Raw genomic sequence first — 27,834 nt, 5'->3', positions numbered from 1 at the left:
CTAGACCATACGATTTTTTGTCAATAATATGACTAGTATCCTATATAAAGTATCCTATTATAAAAAGGAAAACAAATAATTTAGTGTGAATTCGTAGAGCATTTTCATCTATGCAATATTTGCCAAGATAGTTTTCTTACAAAAAGATGCAAAAAACGTTAATGTTAAATATAAAATAAAAGTCACAGCTTTGTTTCTGTAAAATTTAAACCCTGTATTCTTTGTTGGTGTACTTAATATGCGCTTAATTCATCTATTTTTCAAACAAAATTACCCAATTGGAATTACTCTTACTATTAGTTTAAATTCAACACAATTCACCTTTGTACTAAAGTATTGTCTATGTAAATAATACTTAAAAATAAAGTAAAGCGGAAATTTTAATAGTTAATTGCCGTAATAATAAAGTAACCAAGTTTCTGCTATAGTAATTAACTTTGTCAGAATTATTCGACTTTCAATTCAAATATTGGGTTCAATAGCCATAGGTCACTGAGAATATATCATATTAAGCACTTTTTCTACCGCATTTTTTAAGCACCTGAAAAAACATTAACATTTATCGTAATCTTGGCCGATTGAAATTGGTCTCCTCATTGGCTTTATTTCTGGGTTTTATACGAAAAATACACCTACTTATACATACTCTAAACAACAACACTTTATGCGTTGATTACAGGGTAAACATGAACAATCAAAATAAGAATAAAAGAATATGGCGATACTCTATAAACAACAAATGCTAGTTAATGCAACTTAACTTTTACATCGCTATGCAATGAAATAAGTCAAGCAATAGACGTTTTAGCGCTGAAGTAATAATAATGAATGTAATAAATTATGTAGATTGAGAATTTATTACGATCCGATGAATACCATATACAGAGAGATTAGTTACCTATATAAAATTTATTGGAAACAAATTCAATTTTTGAAATTATTATACTCTGTAGTACCATAGATAATACTTGGTAACGTCTTTGGCTATACTTACATGTTTTTATGATCAATATACGGAAAAGTCATAGAGGGGACGCTTTGCATTCTGTCATTCCAAGTTCGCTAACGCAAAATGGCGGACGGAGGCGTGGATATAGATTTATATGCAGACGACATAGAATCTGATTTTAATAGACAGGTATTATATAAAACTGCTTTGTTTTTATTCTATTAGTTGGTTAAGTATAATTTTACCAAATAGAAGTAATAACGTAAACGCTGTAATCGAATTCTACCGGCTATTTTCAGGACGAGTTTGGAGGTGAAAATGTGGATTTATATGACGACGTAATTGCTGCACCTGCACCGAAACCTGAGGACGGCGACGGCCCTCCAAACTCATCTTCATCCCAGCACCCGCATCCTCCGGAGGAAACAAATGGCAACGCTCCCTATCACAACAACGCACCAAGCCATCATCATGGCCGCCGTTTCCAACTATACGTTGGCAACCTCACATGGGTTTGTACATGATTTTGTTTCTATTTAACGTATTTTGTAAATATAGGGTTCAATATTTTAATTGTCGGTATTTGTTCGGCGAACAAAATATCGATTGTACTTCAGCTGCCATTTTGTAATTTGACACTAAATTGTATTATACGAAGATAACTTTATCATGGACGATAGATTTTCGCTCTTTAAATTGGACTATAAAAGTTAGATTTAGTGAAGAAATCAATATGTTTTGAATTTTGAAACGTTTTAGAAAAAACTTTCAATTTGTATCAAGAAAATTAATAAAAAATAAATTTAATTTAATCCAAAATTTTAAAAAATTCACATACGTAAATGTTTACTTCTAACTTTTGTATATGTAAAACTATAAAAAATTTCGGTATATCTATTGATTTATAAAAGGTCAAATTATAGAATTGCAGCCCAAAATAATAACCATATGAAACTATTTGCATAAAGTTTGACTCAGTATTTATAAAGGTAAAAAATAAATTATTTTCACTGCTTTTTTTAAAAATTCTAACTACATTCTACTGAATTGTAATGGAATATTCAATTTTAATTTAAGAGTGTTAATAGTGAAGAAAATATATATAGTAAGAAATATATACAAGTGCCTAAAAATTTTAATTTGTTAATTTAATTGTGCATATTATTAAATGGCGCTCTTTAGTAATTACTATTTTTTATGTTACTTTCAGTGAATCTTTTTGAACTGTATTAAAAATGGTTTTTAGTAAGTTTCTTTTTTACATTCTAAAACTGTCACTAAATGCACTAAGAACTAAGTTAACAAAATATCCTAAAACCTTATATATACTATTATATATCAATAGCCCTTTTATATTATTTATAGTTAAATCTGAATTTAGGAGTACTTGTTAAAAATTGTGTCATAGGTTTCGAAAACAATGATTAACTTTGTTGTGTCTGCCAAAATGTGTTTTATGAAAATAAATAAAAGTTGGTATTCCATTATTTTTAAATATTATAGGCTTTCATATGGTTACATATAGATTGTAATAATTGATGTGTAATTTTGATCCGTCAATTATTGCAGGACTAAGAAGTTGTTTGGCTCAAAATATATATTACATATAAGTTTACTACTTTATTGATGTAGCAAATAATGTTGATCTTCAATATAACCATGAAAATAATACTTGAATTCAGGATTTAATTCTAAAGAATTTTACTTTAACATAGAATAAACAAAAATGTCCATTATTTTTTAGATAATACAATATTCAAATCACCTTATTACTTTTATTGTCAGTAATATTGTTGTATAACTTCTTTTGTATTTTAAATCATGACAATTGATTATTCTTATAGTTAACATAGTGTGCTCAAAAGTGTATAAAAATAACATGTTTATAATATGCATCATATATTTTGAATGGTTAATTTATTCTTGTATGTATAATTATATTGATGTGGTTTCATAAATAATAGAAATAGAAAGATTCTCTTTCTATCCTATTATTTTTAATTGCTCATGTAGATCTGTAAAGTGCTTCTTAATTGTTGTAACTTATATATATATATTTTAGTATATAAAATTGTTACTTAGTCAACTAATGCAACATAACTTATAATAGCAAATGTGAAAGAAAGCTATTGCTATAAAATATTATTTTCATGGTACTTTAAAATTTTGCTACATCAATTACATCGGAAACATGAAACAAAAGCAAGCAATGGTGAAACAAAATAATTCCAAGTAAATCTTATACAATTGTTATTTACTAAATTACTAATAAAATATTCTAATTTTTAATATTGATTGTTTCACTATCAACAGTTTGTTTCAATGTATAATAGTATGTTTGTTCATAATAGACTTCCAAAATTGTTTTCTATCTTGCGGTCATTTTGTTTTAAAAACTAGAAATAGTCTTATACTTAATGCATACAATAGTGAAATATTTGGTCTCTAATATATCTGTTGGTTTATGAACAAGATTCGTTATTATTTTGAAAGCAATGCATATAAATTAAAATACATATTATATAATATATCATTTTAAATCACATGTACCATTTTGTTCTAGTTGAACTATCATATGTTAATTTAGTCTTTAATATTTTTTTAATACAAATCCAGAATGAAACAAACTGGTTCTACTATTAACAGATTTGTCTTTATTTAGATTTTAAAATTTGAGCTTCTGAAGAACACTCAAAAGGAGTTGAATTTTAAGTTTAAATAAGGAATAAACTCTGTTACTGTAAAACACGCCAGTGAGATTTGTAATGTTTGATTCATCAAGAATTTAAAAAATTAATAAAAATTGGTCTTATGCTGCACTTTTAGAGCTATGCTTTTTTATATTGCATTATTATTTATTCTCTTCTTTAGTATGTATATATCTCGAGTCATACCAAAGGATTGTCCACAGATTTAAACATTAAAATTTATAGATATGAAAATGTCATTGCAATCATCAAACTGTTACTTTTTAATATTTTAAAACTTTGCTTTTTAGAATTCAAAGTCAAATTACCAGGGTTTGATTGTATATTGTTATATTATATATGGTGCCATTTTTTTATTAAATTGTTATTGCATAGTGATATACATTAAATCTTACGTCACCACTATTGCATTATGTTGGGATAAATAATTAAGAATAATATTTGTATGAGGAGAAGAGTGTGAATGTTTTGATTGGAATTGATGTGATGATTGAAAGTAAAACTATATACATGTATATATTTATCTATGTTTTAATATTTACACAATGTAATTTAAAAATTTGATTTCACACAACATAAAATGAAAATACTGTCATTATGAGCAGCACTTGTTTATTTTCTGTTATATTATTAATAATTTGACTTAATCTAGATTTGGTGACCAGAAAATAGTAAATACAGAAATAATAAAAAATAGAAAGCATGTTATAAACTCGCCAATTAAATTGGTCTCATTTTACAATTTGCTTTGGTGTGTGTAATTTGAATGCTGGGAATTGTCAAATTTAAATTAACCCCTAAGTTCTTATTACATAATATATGTTAACTAATATTTTTTCTTATCAGGTCTCAGTAAGGTAAGATGTTAAAGCTTGTATGTAGTTGTGTTATGTCTACATTTTTTTTCTGTTAAATCTAAATTAGTTCCTATAAAAATGTGTAATAAATACAAAATGTGGATTGTTGGTCATATATGGCACTTTTGTAAATTCGTCTTTACCATTGTGTGGTTACAGGTTTTTGGTAAAAAAAGGTTTTCTTGTATATTATGAAAGCATGTGTTAAGTTTCTATGAAACCAAGCTACTGAAAACATGTATTTGTTTGGTTTTTATGAATGTACTTAGCCAAATTATTTATTGATGCATAACATAGTCCTTATTGATCGTCGGGTGAAATTAATGTATCTTTTTAATTTTACTACGTGTTAAATTGAAGTTGTATTTTACAAAATAATGTTCTTGTTCAAAAATTTGTTATATTTGTCTCATATGAATGCCCTTCATATATTTGTTTTAAATAAGTGTTACTACTTTGTATTGGAAATTATATGAATTATTAACAATAAAATAATTAAACATTTAAAATAAACTATTTTAAGGGCAAAGCGTACATAGGTGATTACTTGTTTTAGATTTTGTCATTTGTAAATATAAAAAAGTTTCCAAACTGGACGTCTTGTTCGTCTCGGTAAACGTTTGTGATTGTAGTATCGTGCTTAATACTGCTGTGATAATGAAAATAAAAGAATGGTAACAAATAAAAAACTGTTTCCTTTCCACCCAATTACACCAGTCGAATTAAAAGCAAAATCGCGTGGTTATTGGAAGAATGTGATTAATGGAAGTGCAAAGTATGCGAGTTAGTGCAAGTTTCATTGAATTTTGTAGGTGTTTAAACTAGTAGGATTGAAAAATAAAACGTTGATGTCGCAATTGAGTAATAATTACTGATCAGATTAAAATCGCGATGTAAATTTCCGGACTACGGCTAGGTTTTAATAACGATCCAATAAAATTAACAATTCACGTGCAGCAAATTGTGAAAGCTAACGCGTACTCACGTATGTATTTAATAAATTTGCAAGCATGTGGCCAGCACATTACTTTGAGATTTCAAAACGATTTTTACAGTGGGCGACAGACCAAGACATTGCTAACGCCGTCGCAGATGTTGGCGTGAATGATTTTCAAGATGTCAAGTTCTTCGAGAACAGGGCAAATGGACAATCGAAGGGTTTCTGCGTTATATCGCTCGGTTCCGACCAATCCATAAGGATGGTCATGGACCGTCTGCCAAAGAAAGAGATCCACGGGCAGCATCCAGTCGTGACGCTACCTACGAAACAGGTATTTTGTGGTATTCATCAAAGTCACATGTTCATATAAAAATATTCTTTAAAAACTTTAAACCACAAACGACTTATTTCTTCTATTTACGCTGTAGATGACAGATGCAAGTCATATTCAAAGAATATTCCAGGGGTGGCCTGAAGAGCCACAAATATTCCTTTAAAGAGTCACGTACGGCTCTGTGAATGTTTTACTTCCAATTTTGGTGGTATATTCAAAATAAAATTGTTTTCGTAAAATTCAATCACCGATCACTGTTATCTAACCATCATCCGAAAGGATTACTGAGAAGATACCAATAATTCATGAAATTAAAAAATATATATATTTACATTATTTTTTATTTATGCATATATATTTCATGTTTATATGTTTACAATAAATATAATTTCTATACAAAATTTACATCTTTTTGTATAACTTCATTATACGTATTTAATAGCGCTACGCGAAAAATCATAAAATTAAAAAAATGGCTCAGACTATCAAAGAGGCTCCGCCACCCCTGGAATATACCTTTCTTGTGATTGGTGCATAAATAAACTTAAAAACATTTCGAAACTTCGCAACTGCAATGCTGCAATTTAAAGATTATGTTGTGATCAACGAGATCAAGGTTGACACAATTTTAAATACAAAATAATTACTTCACAGGCATTGAACCAATTTGAGAGTCAGTCTAAAACCAGGTCAACGCCACCAGGACCTAATAACCCAGGCATGAGAGGTCCTCATCCAAGTGGTCCACCGGGCCCACATCCAGGAGGTTTGTATTTTTTTTTAATGAAAAACGTGATGAATATTGGGGATTATTACCACGTATGCTTTACTACCCACCTGTAAACCTAGTATAATCCATTTGTGCCAGGTCAAATCAGTAAATCTAATATATTTTTTAATTTGATTACATTTTAAAGCATATATAAAATAAAAATTAGTGGGTCTAGGGTCTAGTTTTAGTGATAGCAAAAGTTTTTATTACATCTGAAAACCATGTCATCCGATTGGGCAATGGTTTGGCGACTCATTTCCATGTATGTTTTGCGCAATATGTGTTTTGTAAGAAACTTTCCGTTGAACCTTGTACGCGGTTCACAGATAATTCTCATAGATTAAATGTGAGAAATGGCTCACCGATGAGCCGCGTGGCCTGCACGGAAATAGCCGATTTGCCACATTTTGAGACATCTCAATGATATGAAAGTTTCTTGCCTATAAGAGACATACTCTACCCAACAGTGTCAATCAAAAACGCTATACTGTGACTTAGGAGAAGGAGAGAGTACATTCCGTTTGAAAGTCCTTGATCACTCGGTTAAATTGAAACACATTGAAATAAATGACTTATAGTAATATATAATAGTAAATAATTGTAATGATGGATAAAAAATAGTAACTAATACCAGCAAAGTAAAGATTTATCCAATTAAAACCTAATTTTGTATTATTATTTAATTTGTATATTTATTTCAATATGAATAACACAAGTTCCATTAAATCATTACCAACATGTTGTGTTGAGATCTGGCCCCGTAAACCTTGTGCTTTCTCTTATTAGAATTCTTTGGCGGTGGTCCAAACGGACCGGGAGGGCCTAATGGACCTAGGATGATGATGGCGGGTCCAGGTCCTCATCATCAGTTGCGAGGTCCGCCTCCGGGACCCCACGGGCCGCACGGTCCTCATCATTTGCCGCAGCATCAGGGACCGCCTCCACATCATATGCAACACCAAGGCCCTCCTCCTCATCAAGGCCCTCCGCCACATAGGCCCCCCATGCAAGTAAGTATCCCAGAAATCTGTTAAATTGTGTTCATTTATGTTAAAAATATTTCGAACTTGTTTTTTTCTGTTAGTCAATACATACTTCAAAGTTCTTAGCATTTATCAAGTGCAATAAATACCAATATTAGAACTCTATGAATTACATACAAATCGACAGAAGCTATTATGTTGAAAGTGGGAAATACTTGAACAGTGAATAAAATATCTATGGTCGAGCTTGACTGCTTTTGACTAAGCAGTCTAGCAGTTTCATACATGTCAGTACTGCCATCAAAAACAAATATTTTATTGACAATCTGTTGCCAGTTTCACATTCTATTTTACCCCAACAAATAGTTATTACTTTTGAAACTCGATGCGTGACCAAAGGAATTATGTAAACTAATATGATAACAACTGCAGCTAACTACTAACGTGATGGACATTTTAAACGATTTTTTTTAAATGATTGAAGAAAACTAAATTAATTAATAAATGAATTAAATAATAATTTACTAAATGAAAAATAAATTAATATCTAGATATACAGAAACAACTACAAGAAAGAATAAATAATTGGAAAAATAATGTAATTTTGTAAATTGAAAAAGGGAAACAGATTTTTTTTGATAGTATAAAAAACTACAGAGGAAGCAGAGGTGTAAATTTAAATAGGTAAACAGTAAAAATAGTATACCTATAGAATTGGAGTACAAATGAACAAAAACAGATCTTTAGTGGTTACTTTCTCTATAGTGTGGAAGAATGTCATTGAATTTTTAAAAGCTTTTTTGAGTAAATGAAGTATAAAATAAGTTGATGGACAATATTTATCCTGTTCATCCATATTTATCACTGATGAAAGTGACATAGATCACATTATTTTTTGACTCCCATAAATATTATTAAAGACAATCGTTGAAAAATCTTTAAAATTATAAGTTGCAGTTCCAGGGTGGACCACAGATGCAGAGGGCAGGAGGGCCGCGCGCCGGGCCTGAGTGGGCGCCTCGAGGACCTCCTCATCACTTGCAGCCGGCGCCTGCTCCTCAGTATGGCCCGCCTCAACACCAAATGCCGCATCAAATGCCTCCACCTCACGGGGTCAGTATCACTGATGCACTAATGATTTATAATCTTTTAAAATCACTTACTTATTATTAGTAAGTAATGGTTTAGAGTCCACAAAATAAATTTAACATGTTATTGGGCTTTTCAACCCACTATGTGCCAAGGCTAAATTAACAAATCAACAATTGACATCTATATTCTAAAGTTGTCATTTATGTATAAAATATAAATTAGTGCTACAAGCAGTGCAGCCTCATATTTTATGACTAAAGAACATCATAAAACTAGTGTCTTATCAAGTGTAAGTTTGCTATAAACTAATATTTTTTATCTAATTGTTGCTTATGGCCATCTTTGAGATCTCAAATGATCTCATGTTTGGCTGATCAGCCAAACATGTAGAACACGAAAATCAATTAATATTTCAATGAAGGAAAAATCCATGTAGGTTTTTTAAATTTTTAAGTAACAATTTTCTTTCCAATATTAGAAAAGTATTGATGCAGCAATCCTCTTAGGAATCATCCTTATCAGTGAAAATAAAATAAGGAGGCTATGGAAACTTAAATTAAATTTAAGTCAGTGTAAAAATTAAAACATTTATACAAGATATTATGTAATTTCATCATCAATCATCATCCAACGCAATCAAAATTTATAACCAATTGATAAATTAAATGTATTTGTGATATGTTCACTAGCCTCCAGGCCAGGGCCTGCCCCCACCACATCATCAGCTGCCGCCTCACCAAGCAGGCCCACCCCGTGGACCCACTCCATTACCTCAACACCCTGGTATGATACAAGTCTCAATAAATGTTACACTCCCTATCTTATTTTACCTTACATTTTCTTAATTTTAATCTTAGCAATTTTGTATGAAACCTAATTCATCAGTGATGATTCATCCTCTTTAGGATAAGGTATATGTTGCTATAATAAAATCCCTGAGCGAAGTTAAAGCAAATTTGAGTTTTTGATTGTTTCCAAGACCTTGATAGAATCAACATTCTGAAACTGGCAGTAGTAGCCTATGAATAAATTTGTATGTATAAATAAATGTCTGGATTTTTCAAAGCTTCGCAGTAAAGCCTATTCAAAAGAATGAATATTTGTTTCATTAATACTGAAATGAAGTTCATTAAACCAATTAAAAAAATGGATGATTTTAAATATATAATGAATTGTCTTGGCAGACCTAGATTACCATGTAGGCACAGGTTTGGTTACTTTATGAAAGACTATGTGATTTTATACGATAATCAGAAAGCTAAAAAATGAGGCAGGTCCTTTCTCATTATTACTGTAATTATATTGAAAATGTAGTTACAACAAGAAGACTGTAAATAGAATTTAATTTTTTAGTATGGTGATTATAACTGTTTTTACTTTGCAGACGGCTTTCCTGTAGGAGTTGGTCCTGGAGCTCCGGCGCCTCATGTGAACCCGGCATTTTTCACCCAACAGCCGCCCGGGCAACCCGCGCCCGGGGTACAACCTCCTCCACAGCCAGCCGTACAAGGTATTTTTTTACATTCTTATAAAAGTATAATGAATTGTATAAATACAATTACAAAAAATCAAAGCTGAAACATAACTGATAGATTCCCAGAAGGCCGTCTGATTACTGCACAAAACCATGGCAATTACTGTTATTAAATAATGTCGTGAAAGATCTGTTTAGAAGGACACCTTCATTTATTTCTTGGTAAAGATATCTGCTGGGACGGAAGATATTTTCTAGGCAGCAGAAATTTGAAAAACCGGTTCCATGTACTAAACATGCCGCTTGAATAACTATGTTTTATGAGTTGTTTTAAGTTGTAATATTATAATAGGTCCTGGAGCCCCATATGGACATCCACCACATGGCGCGCCACCGCCAAACCAGGGTCCTCCGCCACCGGGAGCCCGACAACCATACGGAAGACCTCCACAGGTATTATTTTACTCCACTTAATTGCTCTTTAGAGTACTCTCCTCAAAGTAGGATATGTATATATAAATTCATAAAATCTAATAATATTTACCTCCAATTTCAAGACCTTTTGACCTGTATCATTTGACAAACAAACTATTGAGACAAACTAAAGTTTAATCTTCAGTTTTCGCTTATGCGTTAGAATAAGACTATGATCATATTTCACTATGTAAATTTATGTGTATTGTGCTGGAGAACTGTAAAATAAATAAATGAATATTTGTTTTTCATAAAAATGATTACAATTGCAGCAAACATTTCTATAAGAATTTGTTTTAGAGCTACGGCGCAGGAGCAGAGCCACGCGGAGCTCACCACCCAGCCCCGTTGCCCCATCCGCACCCGCACCCACACCCGCATCCAGTCATCAGCGAAGCGGAGTTCGAGGAGGTGATGAGTCGCAATAGAACAGTGTCCTCCAGTGCTATCGCGCGCGCTGTTAGCGACGCGGCGGCCGGAGAGTACGCCTCTGCTATCGAGACGCTCGTTACCGCCATCTCACTGATCAAGCAGAGTAAGGTGAGCTTAAAAAAAAGTCGCTACGATGAAAGGTTTTTCGCTATACGCATCCAGTTACTTCCCGTGACCTAATGTGGTTGATCCAGCTCGTGGTCGCCATTCTAGAATCTATCCATGGATAGCTACTACCCAGAGACACATGGGACATAATGTCGTTCTTTGTTCTTCCTCTCATCTTCTGGCTTTTCGACCTGGAATTCTATGCCTTTCCCGAGTTATTTTTCATCTTTGCTTCGGAACATATTACTTGTTCACCTCTATTTTAGTCCATTGATTCGTGTCAGGAATGTTGGTTAGTTTCATTACAACGATACTTCTTTTCATGGGTCACTCCGTCAGGTATATACAGTATAGTTAAATAACTCTTTAGAGTTGCAATCATGTGCCCTAAAAACTAATAATTATGTTATTAATTATGAATATGATGGAAGGGTACTTCACATTGTACAAAGCTGATGTAGTTGTAATATATTATTACAGGTAGCACATGACGATCGCTGTAAAATTCTGATATCGTCCCTGCAAGACACGTTGCATGGAGTAGAGACGAAGTCGTACGGCGGCGAGCGTCGCCGGTCGCGATCGCGTGAGCGCGACGCCCGCGCGCACCACCGCGCACCACGCCGCCGCGAACGCTCTGCTAGCCGTTACCGTGAGCGCAGCCGCGAGCGCGACGAGCGAGACAGGTGAGCGCCTTTGTTGACATTTTTACATATGTAGCCTGCAAACGTAACAGCAATAAATTCATTTATTCAACAGTAGAACTTTTAACGGAATTATTATTTATCGTCAAGTTTCTTTTAAGTCTATCTTTTTCTCGACTCTACTTCGCAAGGTGTTAAAGTTGGGGAGAAGAAGCAGGAAGAAACTCCATAAAGCACATTTTCTGAAAAAATTTTATAATACCGATTTATGCACACACACTTACTGTTTTGGATATAGCATGAAAACCAAATAATTAACATCTTTATCAAATATTGTTCCTTTTACATCAATTTGAATTTCATATTAAAAATTATTATGAGGTGCGACGAATCGTACTTTTCGTCATCATACATGTTTATCACTAAATATCTTGTTAGTGTTGATATTTTACTGACCAATTCCAATAGAAAATAGACGAAATAAGAAATTAGATTTGCATGCAACAATTGTTATTTATTTATTAGTAACAAAGCAGAACCCCTTGAACTTGATTGAGTACAGGCTCTGTTAGAAAACGTATCAATCTATTTCAGGTATGTTCATAATAAATATGTTCTCTTATATAATAATACTACTTTGATTTTGACCTCCTAAGGTCATTTGAACTTTGAGTCTCGATGGGGGTGACCTTGTCTTGACAAATAATATGGGGCCCACGATTCGTAAATGTAGGGTAGATAATATTTAATTAGTAATGTTGGATAAAATCACTATGTTTCGCAAACTTTAGTTTGGAAGACTTTTAGACTTGGAAGATATGCTTCAGGGATGCATCAGACCCAGCTAAATAAATTGAATGTGGTGAGAAAAAGTCCGGAAACCATTTATTTATATTAAAATTAAAGATTGTTACAAAGAATCCTATATATTTAATTATTACATGTAAGTAGATAAAATCTAATTGCAACGGTTCAAATTCATCTGATGCTTAATTTGTATCATTACAGTTAGTGCATAATATTTGCGCTGATGAGTGGCGTTTACACGTAAAAGTAATAAAAGTATTAATGTTTTATTATATTTTTTGTAAATTGAAAAAATGTTTCCAACATTAAAAAATTTATGGGGATGTTCTCTTTTCTAAAACAAATATACAAAGTTTCTTATTTTGGCCTGATAATATAGGCCTCATTGAATGCTCTTCTCTTCCATTCCTTTCTCTGTTGAATATTTAGAAACTGCTAGTAGCCCTTATTTGTTATTCACATATCAGATAAACCCTATCTTGCAAGTTCGGTAAAAGCAGGTACCTGAAAACTAATTTTGTCGTATACATTTATGACGGCAGCGCAAACTTAAATTAAATAATTTTTGAGATAATTTTCATATTAATATGTAACGTCGACCGCAAATAGCATAAATGGAGATAAGAATTTATAAATATAACTTAAATTGATACCTTTAGGTCCTTTTGAAGGTTGGATGGTATTATTAAACATTTTCATTGATCATTATTATTTGTTATATTTAATTCTCAGTCCTGTCAATTAGTCAAATAGTCTTTTTATAAAAATGTTTTATATAAGGTTTTGGTTTTAGTATAATAATTAAACCCAATTTTATCAAATATATCTATAAAGTGCATTAATGTTAGAAATAGTAAACCATTTTTATGTCATCTGTTGAACAATCGTCCATTGATATATAATTTTAAAATACTAATAGGTTCATATTAGAATAGGGATAAAGAACAAATAAAATAATAATGCAGCGATAATCGACCGATCTGCTCAAAGTGACCGCTTCATTACAGGTATAGGGAACGTTCGAGAGAGCGCGATCGCGACAGAGATGCGTAAGTGTCTAGGGCTGCCACCATCATAACCCTAGCGAAAGATCCGCATTAAATAAACTTTTCAAGCATTGCTATTTGTTTAAATCAGTGATGAAACTTCGGTTTGCATGGGTTTTTAACATCAAAGGGATTTTAGCATTTGAAATAAATATTATATTAAATGAACTTACTCTGAGTGAATATATCTATTCACTGTAAATCTTCATAATTTAACACTACTCCTATCATACTAACCTTTTTCTCCTTCATGCTCAGTAGTTTCTCTACTCTGTGGAGTTCATCATATTTTGGGTTTAGCATTAATAGCATTGACCAGCATTGGCCATTGTGTGCTAATATGTTAAAATACACAACATTGTTATTTTTTTTATTGGTATCAGTATCACTCTCACTGCTGGCCTGCAGTTTAGGAAGGTACTATCCACTTTTATTACATTTATTTCTCGCCAAAAAGTCCGCTAGGATTGTAGTTTTTTGTTAAAAGGAGCCATAGCTAACACTGTCTTTGTTACAAGGACACCAAATAGTGCACTCTGTTGCGGGCGGGCTAATGAACAGTCACTGAAAAACGAACAAGACAAAAAATATTTTTTAGTTAAAATCTTATACTAATTTCTGCGACGGCAAACTAAAATTTGTCATCATTCAAATATTATCAAATATTAGGAGAATCAGATAATTATCACATGCACTTACAGAATTTTTTCAAATCAAAATCAAGCCGGTACAGCATAATCAGGCAGGTAGTGGTTGACCCCAGAGTATTAAATAACAATAGAAATCAAGATTGAAAGAAAGTAGTTAATCATTTTGTGTACATGTTATATACGACTGATTCATTTAATTTGTTAAATGGCAATAATAAGTTTTTCACCTGTTTTTTGGGGTTAGCCACTTGTCCTTTTACCTGATTTCGGCTTTATTAATGGGATACCCTTTACCAGCCAAGACTATTATGAATTGTGTATATTTTGATTATTGTAATTTGTCTATATATTTGAATTTGTTTGTTGCAGGTATTACAGGGACTATCGCGAACGTGAACGCGACCGCTCCAGGTCTCGCGATCGGGAACGCACTGATCACTACAACAGAGGACATAGTCGTGAAGAAAGGTAAGGAAGTGATGAGAAATATGTGAACATCTTAATTTGATATTTTTTATGTTGAGAAAGTAATCATCTGAAAAGAAATTAGCAATTTTCGTTCCAGTATTATTTGATATTGAATTTTTGTATAACCTCTGTACCAAAAGTGACTTTGAATCTATTATTTAATTAAAATACAATTTATTTTAAACTAATGATTATCAAAATATGCTTTCATTTCGTACACCTTAAAATCATTCAGAGATTTTTTTAACTTAAAATTCATGTTTGTACAAAATAACTAAAGCATTTAGTATTTAAATGTATCTTAAAATTGACGCGCATTAGAATATTAAAAAAAAAAAACTTGTCTAAGGTTTTTATATTAATAATTTTTCGTAAGAAAATAGTTTTAAATTTTAATACATTTAATATTATACAAATAAGTAAATTTGTTGGTCTTTTAAGACTTATTTTGTAATAATCATCATTATTCGCAGGCCACGTAAGTCCCCTGTGGAGCCGACAGCCGAGAGTGGAGCTGGAGATGCAAGCGGCGCAAAGTCTCGTTCTGCCGGAGCGCCGTACTATGACGAGCGGTACCGGGAGCGCAGGGATCGAGACCCGCCGCCCGCGGATCGCGACCGAGACCGTGACCGTGATCACCGCCGTGACGCGCGGCACTAGCCGAGATCCACGTCGCAGTGTTGCACTCCATTAGCAGCGACAGAGACTGCACACGACTATACTTACTTTTCCAAAGCTGAGCGCTATTATACTGCACCCACACCTAAACGTCGATCACCACCTGGAAAAAGCACACCTATTTCATTAAATCGTACATCATTAAAAGGTTCAACACCACAGAATGCAATAGGACATGCAGCCACAACACCCGGGCATGTACAGGCTACTATGCAAAACAAGCGACGCATAGTATATAGATCAAAGCCTGCCTTATGCGGACCTGTACCACTCGGCTGTAGATCTCGACAACCACTGCTACCGCTGCCGCGACCGACACTGTTACCGCTACCGCGACCGACACTGTTACCGCTACCGCGATTACTACCTTTAGCGAGACAACGACCACGGACCCATTCAATTCGTAAAAGATCAGTGCGTCTAAAAGATAATAGTCAAGGCAAGAATCGTCGTAATGTACGGCACAGGCAGTAGTTATGCTACCATTAACCCATTAACTACTGTTTGTGGTCGAAATCAAATGTTGTATTGTTCCTTACATTTGACCTCCGTGATGGTAATAAGATGACTGGTTCCCGAAATTTCTTGTGTTGATTAAACCAAGAGAATTGTATAAGGTATTGAATGACATATATTATTAGGATAGTTGGTTTAACGTGATATTTCAACAGTGAACTATTGTGTCTATTAAAGTAACGTGTTTGACCTTTAAAATCGCATGGGAGTGCAAAATATGCGTTTGTGACATCAAACTTGGTGACTACGTGTTGTCTATTAAAATATCGTATGAAATTATTATAAAATGTTTCACAGTCATTATCGTATTTGGCAATTATTACACTATGATCTGGCCGAAAACGCTAAATTTGTCGTGAGGTTCGTAAATATAAACTGTACACCTACATTTAAATGAATCCAATAATAAGTGAATCGGCTTTCTTTCTTTCTCTTGATCATATTTATAGTGGCAAATTCATTATTGAGTTTAAATATTTCTTAGTAAACAATGATCATTTGTTCAGGATAATCTAGTCTAAGTATAACTGTATAATGAGAAAAATCTGACAATATTACTATCTCACTTTAACTCGACCATTATTATAAAGTATTTATATCATTAGTAAATACTAAGAGGTCCAAAGACGACAGGTTGTAATTTAGCACGCTTTCTCGTTGTTACAAATTAGTAAAGTAACATTGTACGTATTTTATTTTCTTAATCCCTCGGTTGTTAATAAGCTATAAACATTTGTGTTTGACTTCTTTCATTATATTTATTTAAAACGACGGGAATAGATATTGCAACTATAGATCAGTGAGACTATCAAACATACATAACTTCTAATTTTAGGCAATAATGTAAATTGTAGAGTATTTCACCTTTTTTTCTCGTTGTCTTTTTCAGTCGATAAATGCTTACTGCAAGGCCTTCCTCAAAAATCGCCACGATCAGGCTTGCAATGTCCTGAATCCAGCGTCTTCCCGCGATCTTAACTATGTCGTCGGTCTACCTACAGAGTGGGCCAACCTACGGCGCGTCTTGGTAACACGAGCAATACTGGAACTTTAGATGAGCAATTCTTGGATCAACGTCGTTAATCCTGTTTTTTGCCTCATTTCTGAATATTTATTCATAATTACGCAATGAAACTCTTATTAAGACCCCCTCCCTCCCTCTCCGATTTCTCTCCTGGTGACCTTGAGCTTTTTAATGAGGCCCATCGTAAGTGATCACGTCTTATTGGTTTTTAACTAACAATTGAATGTACAAATTTTTGTAGGTATAGTGTATAGTGTTAAATTATCTAGCACTAATCACTTTGTGAAAACAGAAGCTTGTACAAAACCATCATGGCATTTGCCTTGCTTTTGTAAAAGATTTAGACATAAAAAGTGAAATTGTAAGAACAGAAATTTGCCTATAAATATTCCATTGAATTTTGAGGTATGATGTCAATTATGTTTATTCTTTCATATTGATCAACATTAATTAAAGAAAATGACCAGTTTTGGTGTTCTGAATTGTAATTAAACTGGCAGATTGTATTTTTGTTTTTGATTTGAAACTCATTAAACCCTTAAATGTCAACTTGGCAACAGGATAATATTGTCACAAAAAGTAAACTTAGTATATTATTTTTCTATGTAATTGTGAAATTATCTTATAAAATTTTTGATGTACTCTTTAAAATTTCCGTTAAATTGCAATGGCCGTTATTCTTTTAATTCTGTAAAACGTAAATTTTCTGTCTTCATATTCTGTAGTAAGATCATACTTTAATTAAGATTAGTAATAGACTAAGGTTTTCTTGTATGGAATAGTCCATACTCATAGATTATGACACTGAACTTAGGGTTTAATTTGCTAATAAAATAAATTTATATGCATTTATTGTGGTTTTATTTGTTTAAAAATAAATTTCTGATCGTAGACCGTGCTGTTGAAATTGAAGTGAATTATATTCAACGTGTATGCTTCTCATATTATTATCTGTGTTAGAACATTTAGTGACCAGGTGTGTACATTATGAGCTGACTGCGGGGATCATAATATTAGTGGGTAAGCTCCTCACTGTCGACATAGTCATGGTCGCAGTCTGCGGATACGGGCAGCGCAAGAACGCGATCTTTGATAGAGACCTATGCCATGCTGTGGTCCTCATTTGGCTGACATAACGATGATAAACTACCAATAATGTAAATACGAAGATGGTATTAGTTTTGATATATTTTAATTCAATATTTATTTTATTCAAGCTCTTCGCGGTTGACAGATTGAGCCCAATTCAAACATCCAAGGAATTCTTTTAGGCATCCAACTCCAAACATTCAACTGCGGTAGAAGCAGAAACAAAACTCGGAAGGTGTTTAGCCTGAACGTCAGCAATAACTTGGCTATAATATATAGCGGCTTTTTACTTTCTCTCCTATTCTTTTTATGAATGTTTTTTTTTTACTGACGATTATTTTCCGGTAGTGTTGTGTAAGTGCATTCAACTTAAATATTAAACACATTTATTTTATTTTAATGATAGTAAAATTAGGTTAATAAAAAAAGAAAGGTGTCAGTATTTCGTTTAAACGCTCGTTAGTTAATACTGGCCGGTGCTTAGTTTTCGCGATATTTTTTTTAAATATAATCAAACGAAAATGAAAAGGAAGCACGGGTACATCCACCGAGAGTCAAAATAATCCTTCAAAGAGCCGCATGTTGGCCACTCCTGAGTTTTTGTATGAGACTCAATGATTGATTTTAAACTGACTATTAGTAGTTAAAGCCTTACAATTGTTTACGTACTTTTAATAAAATGCAAATTTTAAAATTTTCTTGAAAACCCTAATTAAAGTTCCTTTGAAGATATTACACGGATCACTTTTCACGGTTTTCGTGCCTAAGTAATAAAGGACAGTTTTCTGTTGTCTTAATTAGTTTCAAGTTACAAATTTACTGAACCGAACTCTAGACTCCGTTTATGTACTGACCCTTTAAATATTTTGTTTGTCAAAAAATACTAATAATTACAACATAAGTAAGAAAAGGACCAATATTTAGCCACTTCCGCACATGCAGTGGTAGTCGTGCAATGAAATGCACCGCCCGCCAGCCCGCTGATAAATGCGTATGCGGCAAACAACGCGAATCACACAACCGCCACCACCAAATTACCACCGACCGACAAACACTCTGTGTTTGGCACTGGTCGGTGTAACATAACTCCTGAAGATGCCCCGTGGAGGGGTGAAACACGTGTTGAGTAATTTGGTGTAATTTGGCATGTGCAGAAGTGGCTAAATATTAGTCCTTTTCTTACTTAGGATGGACTTCCGCGAGGTAACGCCTGATTCCATTAAAAATTACAACATAAAAAAATTATGAACCGAGAAAAATTCAAAACAATTCAATTTAGAATTTCTCATTCTTACTTATATATTTATTGTGTTTTTTTTATTTTTGCGACAATTAGTACAAAATAATTTACCGATATTTTAATTGAGTGGGGTGATAAGGCGAACCGTATTGCTGTAATAGTATTTATCAATGTAGGTATGGAGTTAAGCGTAATTTTTTAAACTCTCCATCTCCTAGGTATTAGTCAAATGTTTGTGTACCGGGCTATTAATAGCTGCAAAAAGCGTTGAGAATAAAGAACTTGAGTACTTGAGAGTAGTTCTCTATCCTAAATTTAATAAAACTACGCTGTGTGAAGTAAGCTGTATGGTTGTTCCATATGGAATGCTGGTATAAACAGGGTGGAATTTTACCGCCACCTGGTGCTGTACATACTGGAGATAGACAATTTTACTCAAAGAAAACATTCTTTCATTTTTAAAAAGAAACAGAACTGCATTCTCAGATTTTGGAAATTTTATGTTTTATTCAGTTGACTTATGTTAATTGATTTCATTCAACGGATATACTCGTTCGCGATTCGATCTCGCAGAGAAATCCAAACTATGTGTGTTTCGTAAATTTTAATTATCTAACTTTAATTAAAATGCAGACTAAATGTTTTTCATCACTGAACTCCGGTTATTGGCTTAAGAAATCAATAAGTAATATTGGACGAGACTCCAGGATACATCCCGCTTATTTGAAAGACGTCTTTGATCAAAGTTTCTTACAAAGTGCATTGGATGCTTCAAAATGATTTGTACTCTCAATGTAATATCGGCTTATTTAAATTTCTACTTGAATGGCCGAGAAGAACTCTAGATGAATTTAAATGTCGGTTTGTCTGTAATTCTACCTTCATCATTGGCTGACGTTTTGTAGCTTTGAACAGTGGTATGGTTATTATCTTGAAACATGTCGTTGTGTTTTAATGAGGTGCCTTTTCTGCCTGGATTTCGCGCTTCTTTTGAATCTATCCTGAGATATTATGTAACTGGTCAAAATATTGTAGTTGCTCACTAGAATCTATATACCTATCAGAAAACTGTTAACCCACGGGTCCCGACTGACTACACGCTTTGAGCAAGTTTGTTATTCTTTCCATAATTGTTTTTTGACATAAAACTCGTTTTGCAGATTGACACCACAACGCGCTACGCATTCCGTGGAAAGCCTAAAAAAAACTATCGGCGTACCACACGAAATTTTGCGCAATTGTCGGAACCTATGTATATGCTATAATTTCCACGAATGTATTGTAAAATTTTTAATAACGCGGATAATTTCAAATTACACCTAATTCAGTTTTTAAATAGCAATGACCAGACATTTTACGAACGGGGAATTTTTACTTTGACATATCCAATTGAATAAAGCTATATATATTTTTTTTTAAATTTGGATTTTGCTTCTTATTCGAAATCGGCAATTACTTAGTTGCCAACCCCATATTATTCACACTGGGATGTTGTTAGTTTTATAATATTATACAAGCGATTCGCATGGTACAGTAATGCATTTATAACACACAATAGTGTTTCATTTCGGCTATGACAGACAATATTCCTACTATTTGTAATTTCAGATGTACTGATCTGTGTCTATTGTGATAAGTTGGTCCTTGAAAGTAATAGACCTTGCATTTTTTCTCGCTAGAAACAGAAACATGTTATCATCGATTAGCGAAGAAAGAAAACTGATGGTTTTTGTTGTTTCGCCATGTCTATTAATTATATGGACATGAATTTTTCCCGTCTTGACGTCCTAGTGTCTCGGGGCAGGTCGAGACCGGCCAACCGGATATAATTTGGCTAAAGATCTGATAGATAAAGTTAACGTTAAATTTATAGAGTTCATTTAATTCATCATCCTCGAGAACTGGAGTTAGAGAAAGAATACAAGACAGAATAAAACCAGAGTTTTCCTCCCCTATTACCTATTGTTATTAGAGGTGATATTTTTAACAAATTTTGTGAAAATAAAATATAAACAATTTTCCATATATTATGTTGATCTCATATTTGGATTCGAAAAATAAAATATTGTATGAGTACTTGAAAAGAGTGCAATTTCGTTACCAGTGTCCAAAATTTTTGGTCTATTCACGTTGAATCAATGTTTGCCTTAAGCTCTCTCTGCGGGACATCGAAATAATACTTGCTCCATTGTGTTTGATTTAGAACGTCACCGACTATATGTATTGAATAGAAAAGCGACAATATATCTTTTACGCATTTACACTAGCGTGAAATATATGTGAATAAAAGAAACTATAATACATATGATCGAAATATCCAATAGTAATTTTAGAGGTCTAGTATTTTCGTATCAAATCGTGTAAAATATTTGTAGGCGTCTGGCTACAAATATTTGAATGTAATCCATAACCTTTTCTTCAAAATACATAACAGCGATGGATTACATTTCTGATCGACTACAACAATTAATTAACATGGCCAGTGCTAAAACATTATGATTGAAATTATTATCAGAAAACTGCTGACTAACTAACTTACGAAAAATCTAGAAGAAATGTGACATGTACAATTCTGCGGCACGTTACTTCTCTTTCAATGCAGGTTTGGGGTAATTTTTGTTAAATTACAGCTTAATATAACAAAAGCGTATGTAGAATATCCCATACAGACGAGCAAGCACAATGTAGAACATGCACCCAAAAGTTAAATATATAATACATATGTAATAATAATAACCCCGGATTTGCCGCTAAAAAGAAAAATTAAATATTCAACGGCGAAATATGAGAAATCAATTTTAACCTTCAACATTGAAAACGTGTTTGCAAATTCTGATGATGTCTTGTACAGCTGGATATTGTTAGGAGTTAATGTAACGGTTATAGGTAGAACGTAAACAATCATCTAGTTAAGAGGTCTGTTAACATTACTTACACTTCCGTTATCAATTTCTTATTATTTCTGTTTAGGTAGTAGTCACATTCGTTTAACTCCCTTGTTTCCAAAGTGGTCCTGGTGAATCCCCAGAGGTTCATAGGAGACGATGGTAGTCTACGTTTGAGTGGAAAAAGTGGGGCTTCACAAGTCGAATGTGGTGTTTTTTGAACGAAATAAGTGAGAAGTGACCGGGTGAATGGAATCACTTTTTTGACTGACCAATTTTATTTATTTAAAATCAATGTAATTATTATATACATTATATATAATTATTAATTATTCTTACTTTTGTTTCCGCAAACTATTAATTCGTCGCAGTAATTCAACCCCCGTTTTTTTGAAATATATATGGTAGAAACATAGTTGCAGGGGTTCCCCTGGAACCAGTTCAATTTTGAGAGTTGTCTAAGAGAAAAAAATCTGGATATCTCTGGTTTAAATGATAGTTTATTTACTAAGAATATATGAAAACACCCGCTGCGCTTTCCTTAGGCGCGGCACTGTGGTTTCGGTGGCAATATATCAAAAAATTGCTATTATTGCAGAAATATTATTTAATTTTTACTGAAACATTTTGAATTTCATAGGAAAATTCGTTATTAATTCATAATAAAATATTTAAAAGTTACATTTTTTAACAAACAATCCAGCTCACTTTCGTTTTAAAACAGATTCTATTTTAAACACAATGTATTGTGCCCCTAAAGACTAAGTGTCAAGGGACGATACAGAATGGAGTGCGAGAGAATGACAAGAGAAGATTAATGACTCACTGTACTGGTATTATTAATTTAGCTAATGCAAGCCTGCGCTTCAATTGATTGTTGCATTGTATGACTATGATGAATGGCTGAATCCTTTGTGTAGATATTCTGAGGAAAGATTGATTTTGTAAAATTCTGACTAAAAATTCTCCTCTGAATTTAATCCCGGCTAATAAAGTCGAAATTTTTTTATTAGATGTTTAGTTTCCTTAAATGTTTGAATTTACCTGGAAAATTATTTAATTAAACTCAAGTGTTTGTCAAATTTTTATTAGTCTATATTAAAATTGCAAGTGTAACAGAGAAACGACACGTTTTTGTTATGATTTTTTGAGACTCCTGAAAACTTGTTTTGACTTGCTAAGAATCTTTAGATACACCTAATTATTTCCTTTAATTAAAATTGTACTCAAAAGAAACAACTTAGTCGAAACTTTTAATGACTTTCAAAAGACGTTAAAGGTCAAAGTGTAAATTGAGTAGTAAACATTACGTCAAAAGAAACAATTACTTTTTCGTTGGCTATACAGAAAGATCAGTTATAAGTGTAAAAGCTTTGAGGTGGTTAGTATCAGATAAAGGTTTAAAGCTTATACGCTAATTTCCAAGCAACCTGTACAAAAACTATTATTGAAATATGTTACATTGATTTATTTTTTCTATTGGATTGCGACACGCCTATAGATTCTGATAGTACAAAGTTTAGTTATAATCATGTTATTATTTCTAAAACCATTAAGTTTTGAATAGGGTATACCATACAAAATGAGCTACATATTCACCTTTTTAAAGATTTGTATAGCTTCACCGGTTGAGGCGTTGCATTGAACGCTAGGCTGGGCACCTCCGTAAAGAGCCACGAATCAGGCCGTTATTATGTACTAGCATTCCCTAGCCCACTCCAACTTAATGAACGTCTCCTCAACCCACTTGCAGGTGCGATTTCATAAAACACACACTTACCTTACCTCTACTTCGCGAAAGGAAAATTCCTACCAAATATCAAGTTTTTAACTTTTAAAGTTCTAGAGATATTGTGATAAATGGTTTGTAAATAGTTAAAAATCTCTTATACGTATATCTGTGTAGGTAGATAGCTTTTAGGTCGTTTAGAAGCTTCAGGGCGTGACTAGGCTTTGCTTCCAGTCTCTAATATTTAAAAGATTTGTTATGGCCTCTCCCGATTGAATGTAGTAAACAAAACTAGAAAGGCAATATAGATTTAACACGTATATCGGAATAGCGATTTTATAAAGACACAAACTTGACTATGATCGATGTGTGGCAGTTAAAATTAGGTAACCTTCGTGGTACTAGGGTCGATTCGGACTAGCAATCGAGTGTAGTTAGGTACTGGCTTTTTTGACGACCTTGAAAACAACTGTTAACCAATTTTTGTTAGTTTAAAAACGGTATGTATATATGAACGAAGAAGAATACCGGCATTTTAAATCAATTAGTTTAATACTGATATACGACAATTAGCTGTGGTTGCCCAGCGGTAGATGACTGAGACTTGCGAACGTAGATCGCGGGTTCGATTCCTGGGATACAATGTTATGTAATTTGCAATTTTGAACTATATGAGATATAATATTGTCACTGCTAACAAACAAGTTTCTAGAAGATTGACAGCGGTATCCTCTGTGTACCATAATTCCACGCTGAGATCTCCAACCCGTGACGTGGCGATTATGGTATATCCTCCATATATATCTTTGAGAGAGATCTATTATCTGCGCCGAGCGTCTATGAACTGATGTGACGATACATAGTGTATAGCACATAGACGATAAATAGTATATTACTGATTGGAATAAGTTGCATTGTCATCGATTAACCTTTTTTATTTTTAATTGATGTAATTGAGGGAAGTTAAATTAATTACGTTTAGTTTTAAATTTAACTTAATGTGGGCACCAACACCAATGATTAGTTTATATGGTGCAATAATAAATATAAAAAAATACGTATTTAAATCAGTCCTAAAAATGGTTTCAACAAGAAAGGTATTGCAAATATTACAAAAAAGATATTGAATTTTTATAAACGTTTTTAATAAGTCGTACTAATATTGCGTGGAAATATTGAGGTGTGTGGTACTTGGTAGGTCAGTCGTCTGTTAACGAGACTTCAGTAAGTGCGAAGTGCCTTGAGTTAGGCTTGCGTGAGTGTTTAATTAATGTATATTGCTGTTAACGGAGATTATTACGGTCATCGAATTTGTAATTCCATTATGTAGATATAATTACCTGGGACTTATGACTTACAGCGATGACTTTCAAAATAAATCTCCTGTCAATAAATAAATGACGTTGTTGATAAACGAAAATAAACTTATACCAACTTAAGTATATTTTAGGTTGAATTTTAATAGTCGCATTAAGTTATCTAAGTTATTATAATTGTTTTCAATTCGTACAACTTTTAGTAATGAATTTTTATGCTACTTTGTTAGATTATTGAATTTGTCTGGCTAACATAAGCCGCACAGATTGATAGAGCGGTTCAATTTGAATATTCAACCGAATAAGTTATTTTTTTAATTTTAATTATAAGTGTTTCTCAGGTTTCACAGTTTTTTAACTCCTTTATATTATATTTATATAGCATCATTCATAATGGCAGCTTATATATAAATATTACATCACCTTTTGACTTAAACACGTACGTTCCAAACGCGCTCTGATCCCTGAAGAAGCCGTAACAAACTCAATTGAATTATTTAGTGGTTACTTTTACATAATTCTTTAGAAGCGTATTTCATTCCAAGATTTTATATAGTAAGCATATTTTTAATGTTTGTTATTTACTGTTGCACATCATCAATGAACGTGTTCATTATTTACTTGTTAGTTTTCTATTTAAATGCTTAGTTATTATCAAGGATATATAAAAAAGTTTACATTTAATCGATATCATCAACCTAAATAATATTTATTAAATATCAAAGAAGACCAGTTCGAGTTATTTCTTTAAAATTATATAGTACAAATATTTGCTTTGCGTTAGAATTCATGTTGGCGCCATTTTGTACCGAATGTTCTCTTTTATTTACAAGAAAATTTGTGAAAATTGGGTAGAAACAAAACAACGTGAAAGATCTGTAAATGTCAATTTGACTTATAAAAACTTTTATTTGAAGGCATTTAGGAATATTTACTTATTTAATAATTATTCTTATGAGTTAACATCCTTTTCAATTAAATATTTTCGGTCTGTAGAAAATTTTTTAAATACGTTAAAATTACAGTTTATTTTACGAAACTTTTTGCGAATTCAAGTTAGTGATCGGCTTATAATTTAATCTCTAAGCTTTGGCGTTGGGTGACATTTTGCTTTTAATTTATGTAAAATAATCACGGCCCAAGTTTTAATTCATAGACGGATCATCCTTTGAGGTACTTTATATTAAGAAATAACAAGGATTTTAAATCAGTTTGGGTCCTGCTCGACCTCAGAAAGAGGATTTTTAAAATTATTTTTGCTGTGACACTTTAGCTTTTCCCAATGTTTACAACGGTGCGACTGATCTTGACGACCAGATCGCGAACGACCTCGCGCATCCTCGCCGCGAGGTCGTCGGCTTTTCGACCACACTTCTTTCTGATAATCTCCAAGATGTGCGATCTGGTGACGGCACGTCTTTGGCGAAGAGCTTCGGTACCGAGATCTGCCGGCCATACCTTGGCCTTCGCCGCTCTTACAACCTCTGCATAAGAGGAGGTTGATCCTTCTGACAACGTCACCGTTACGGTCACATTTGTGGGAGTACATCTCAACCGTCTTCATCCCGGGTCTCCTGTGTGCGGAAGGTTTAACACTCTGAAGGGGCGCGGGTCGTGCCACGGTCCTGGTTTATCTGGCGATATCAGCTCACGTGTTCTGGATTGTGGTAGCCGTCGCCGACGGCTGTGGTTCCGCCACCGGAGGCAATTCCGCTATAGGAGGAAGTGCAGGCTTCTTCCTGGAGCGCCTAGATTGCCGCGATCGTGGCGGCTGCTGTGCGTCGATGGAGCAACTCGGGCAGCATGGTCGATGGAGTCGATGGCGGTTCGGTCTATTGGTAGCCAACGGAGGCCTAATTGGCTGAACCACTGCTGTGGAAGCAGTAAGCCGTCGCTTCACATTCAATTAACTTAACCGACTTAACGGATGATAGATACTATCCATAATTGACTGCAATAAATTTGCCTCGTCGACAACGTGAGGTTAGCGCGCCGAGGGTCTGTCGATTGAAAATTCAAATGGATAGTCGTTAGCACGCATACCAATTCTTAATGCTGCGGTTTTAATTAAAATATTCGGCTTCTATTTTGAAACCATATTAATTTCAACCGCACTTATTAATAATTATTTCATGTAACGACTAAGTTCAATTTCACCCGATAAGTGTTTTGCCTTATGTCATTGGCAAATGCCGTATGGATGTTGGCATTAACAGTTTGAACCGATAAAGGGATTTGGCCAGATTTATTAACCGTATATAACTTCGAGGGCTCACCAAGAAGCTTCGGCTCTGGTTATTATTTATTTCTAAACTGGATGCACAGAACCTTCGTACAACCATAACTCGAGACTAGTAGCAGTCCGATTCAAGGGTGCCCAAGAAGGTTGAATTTGTGCTCAATTGATTATAACTATTATATTGAATTATATATAGTATTGTCTTACTAATACAGTAATATGTGTAAATATTATCAGTTTTTGCAAATTATAATCCCAACGGAACATTTGTATCGCTCGTTAAGAAAGCGGTACAGCGGTTCCGATCAGACTGTAGCATGAACTTTTTGACTACATTTGACATCACTAAAGCACTGTATGAAAAATAATAAGTTAAGAAA

General features: G+C 33.3%; 1 protein-coding gene across 3 annotated transcripts; it reads left to right on the top strand.

Moving 5' to 3' along the window:
- The first annotated feature begins 1,020 nt into the window (after positions 1-1,020).
- Positions 1,021-16,242, top strand: Cpsf6 (cleavage and polyadenylation specificity factor subunit 6). 3 transcript variants are annotated; one of them, XM_068767154.1, is made up of 14 exons: positions 1,021-1,138; positions 1,249-1,461; positions 5,570-5,785; positions 6,443-6,554; positions 7,347-7,570; positions 8,501-8,656; positions 9,325-9,418; positions 10,020-10,145; positions 10,462-10,562; positions 10,884-11,123; positions 11,604-11,809; positions 13,582-13,623; positions 14,640-14,738; positions 15,212-16,242. In XM_068767154.1, exons 1-14 carry the CDS (start codon positions 1,073-1,075, stop codon positions 15,396-15,398), a joined length of 2,082 nt encoding a protein of 693 aa, XP_068623255.1. In that variant the 5' UTR covers positions 1,021-1,072; the 3' UTR covers positions 15,399-16,242. The 3 variants fall into 3 exon arrangements, with proteins under 3 accessions (XP_068623255.1, XP_068623254.1, XP_068623256.1); XM_068767153.1 differs by having other exon boundaries at positions 8,495-8,656; XM_068767155.1 differs by lacking the exon at positions 13,582-13,623 and having other exon boundaries at positions 8,495-8,656.
- Positions 16,243-27,834: the final 11,592 nt, after the last annotated feature.

Source organism: Battus philenor, unplaced genomic scaffold (genome assembly GCF_028537555.1).
Source record: "Battus philenor isolate CCGP_79_NKW_IND1 unplaced genomic scaffold, ilBatPhil1.0.hap1 SCAF_22, whole genome shotgun sequence".
NCBI lineage: Eukaryota > Metazoa > Arthropoda > Insecta > Lepidoptera > Papilionidae > Battus > Battus philenor.
Note: the sequence above shows the minus strand (reverse complement) of the source record. Positions and strands in the feature narration are given on the sequence as shown.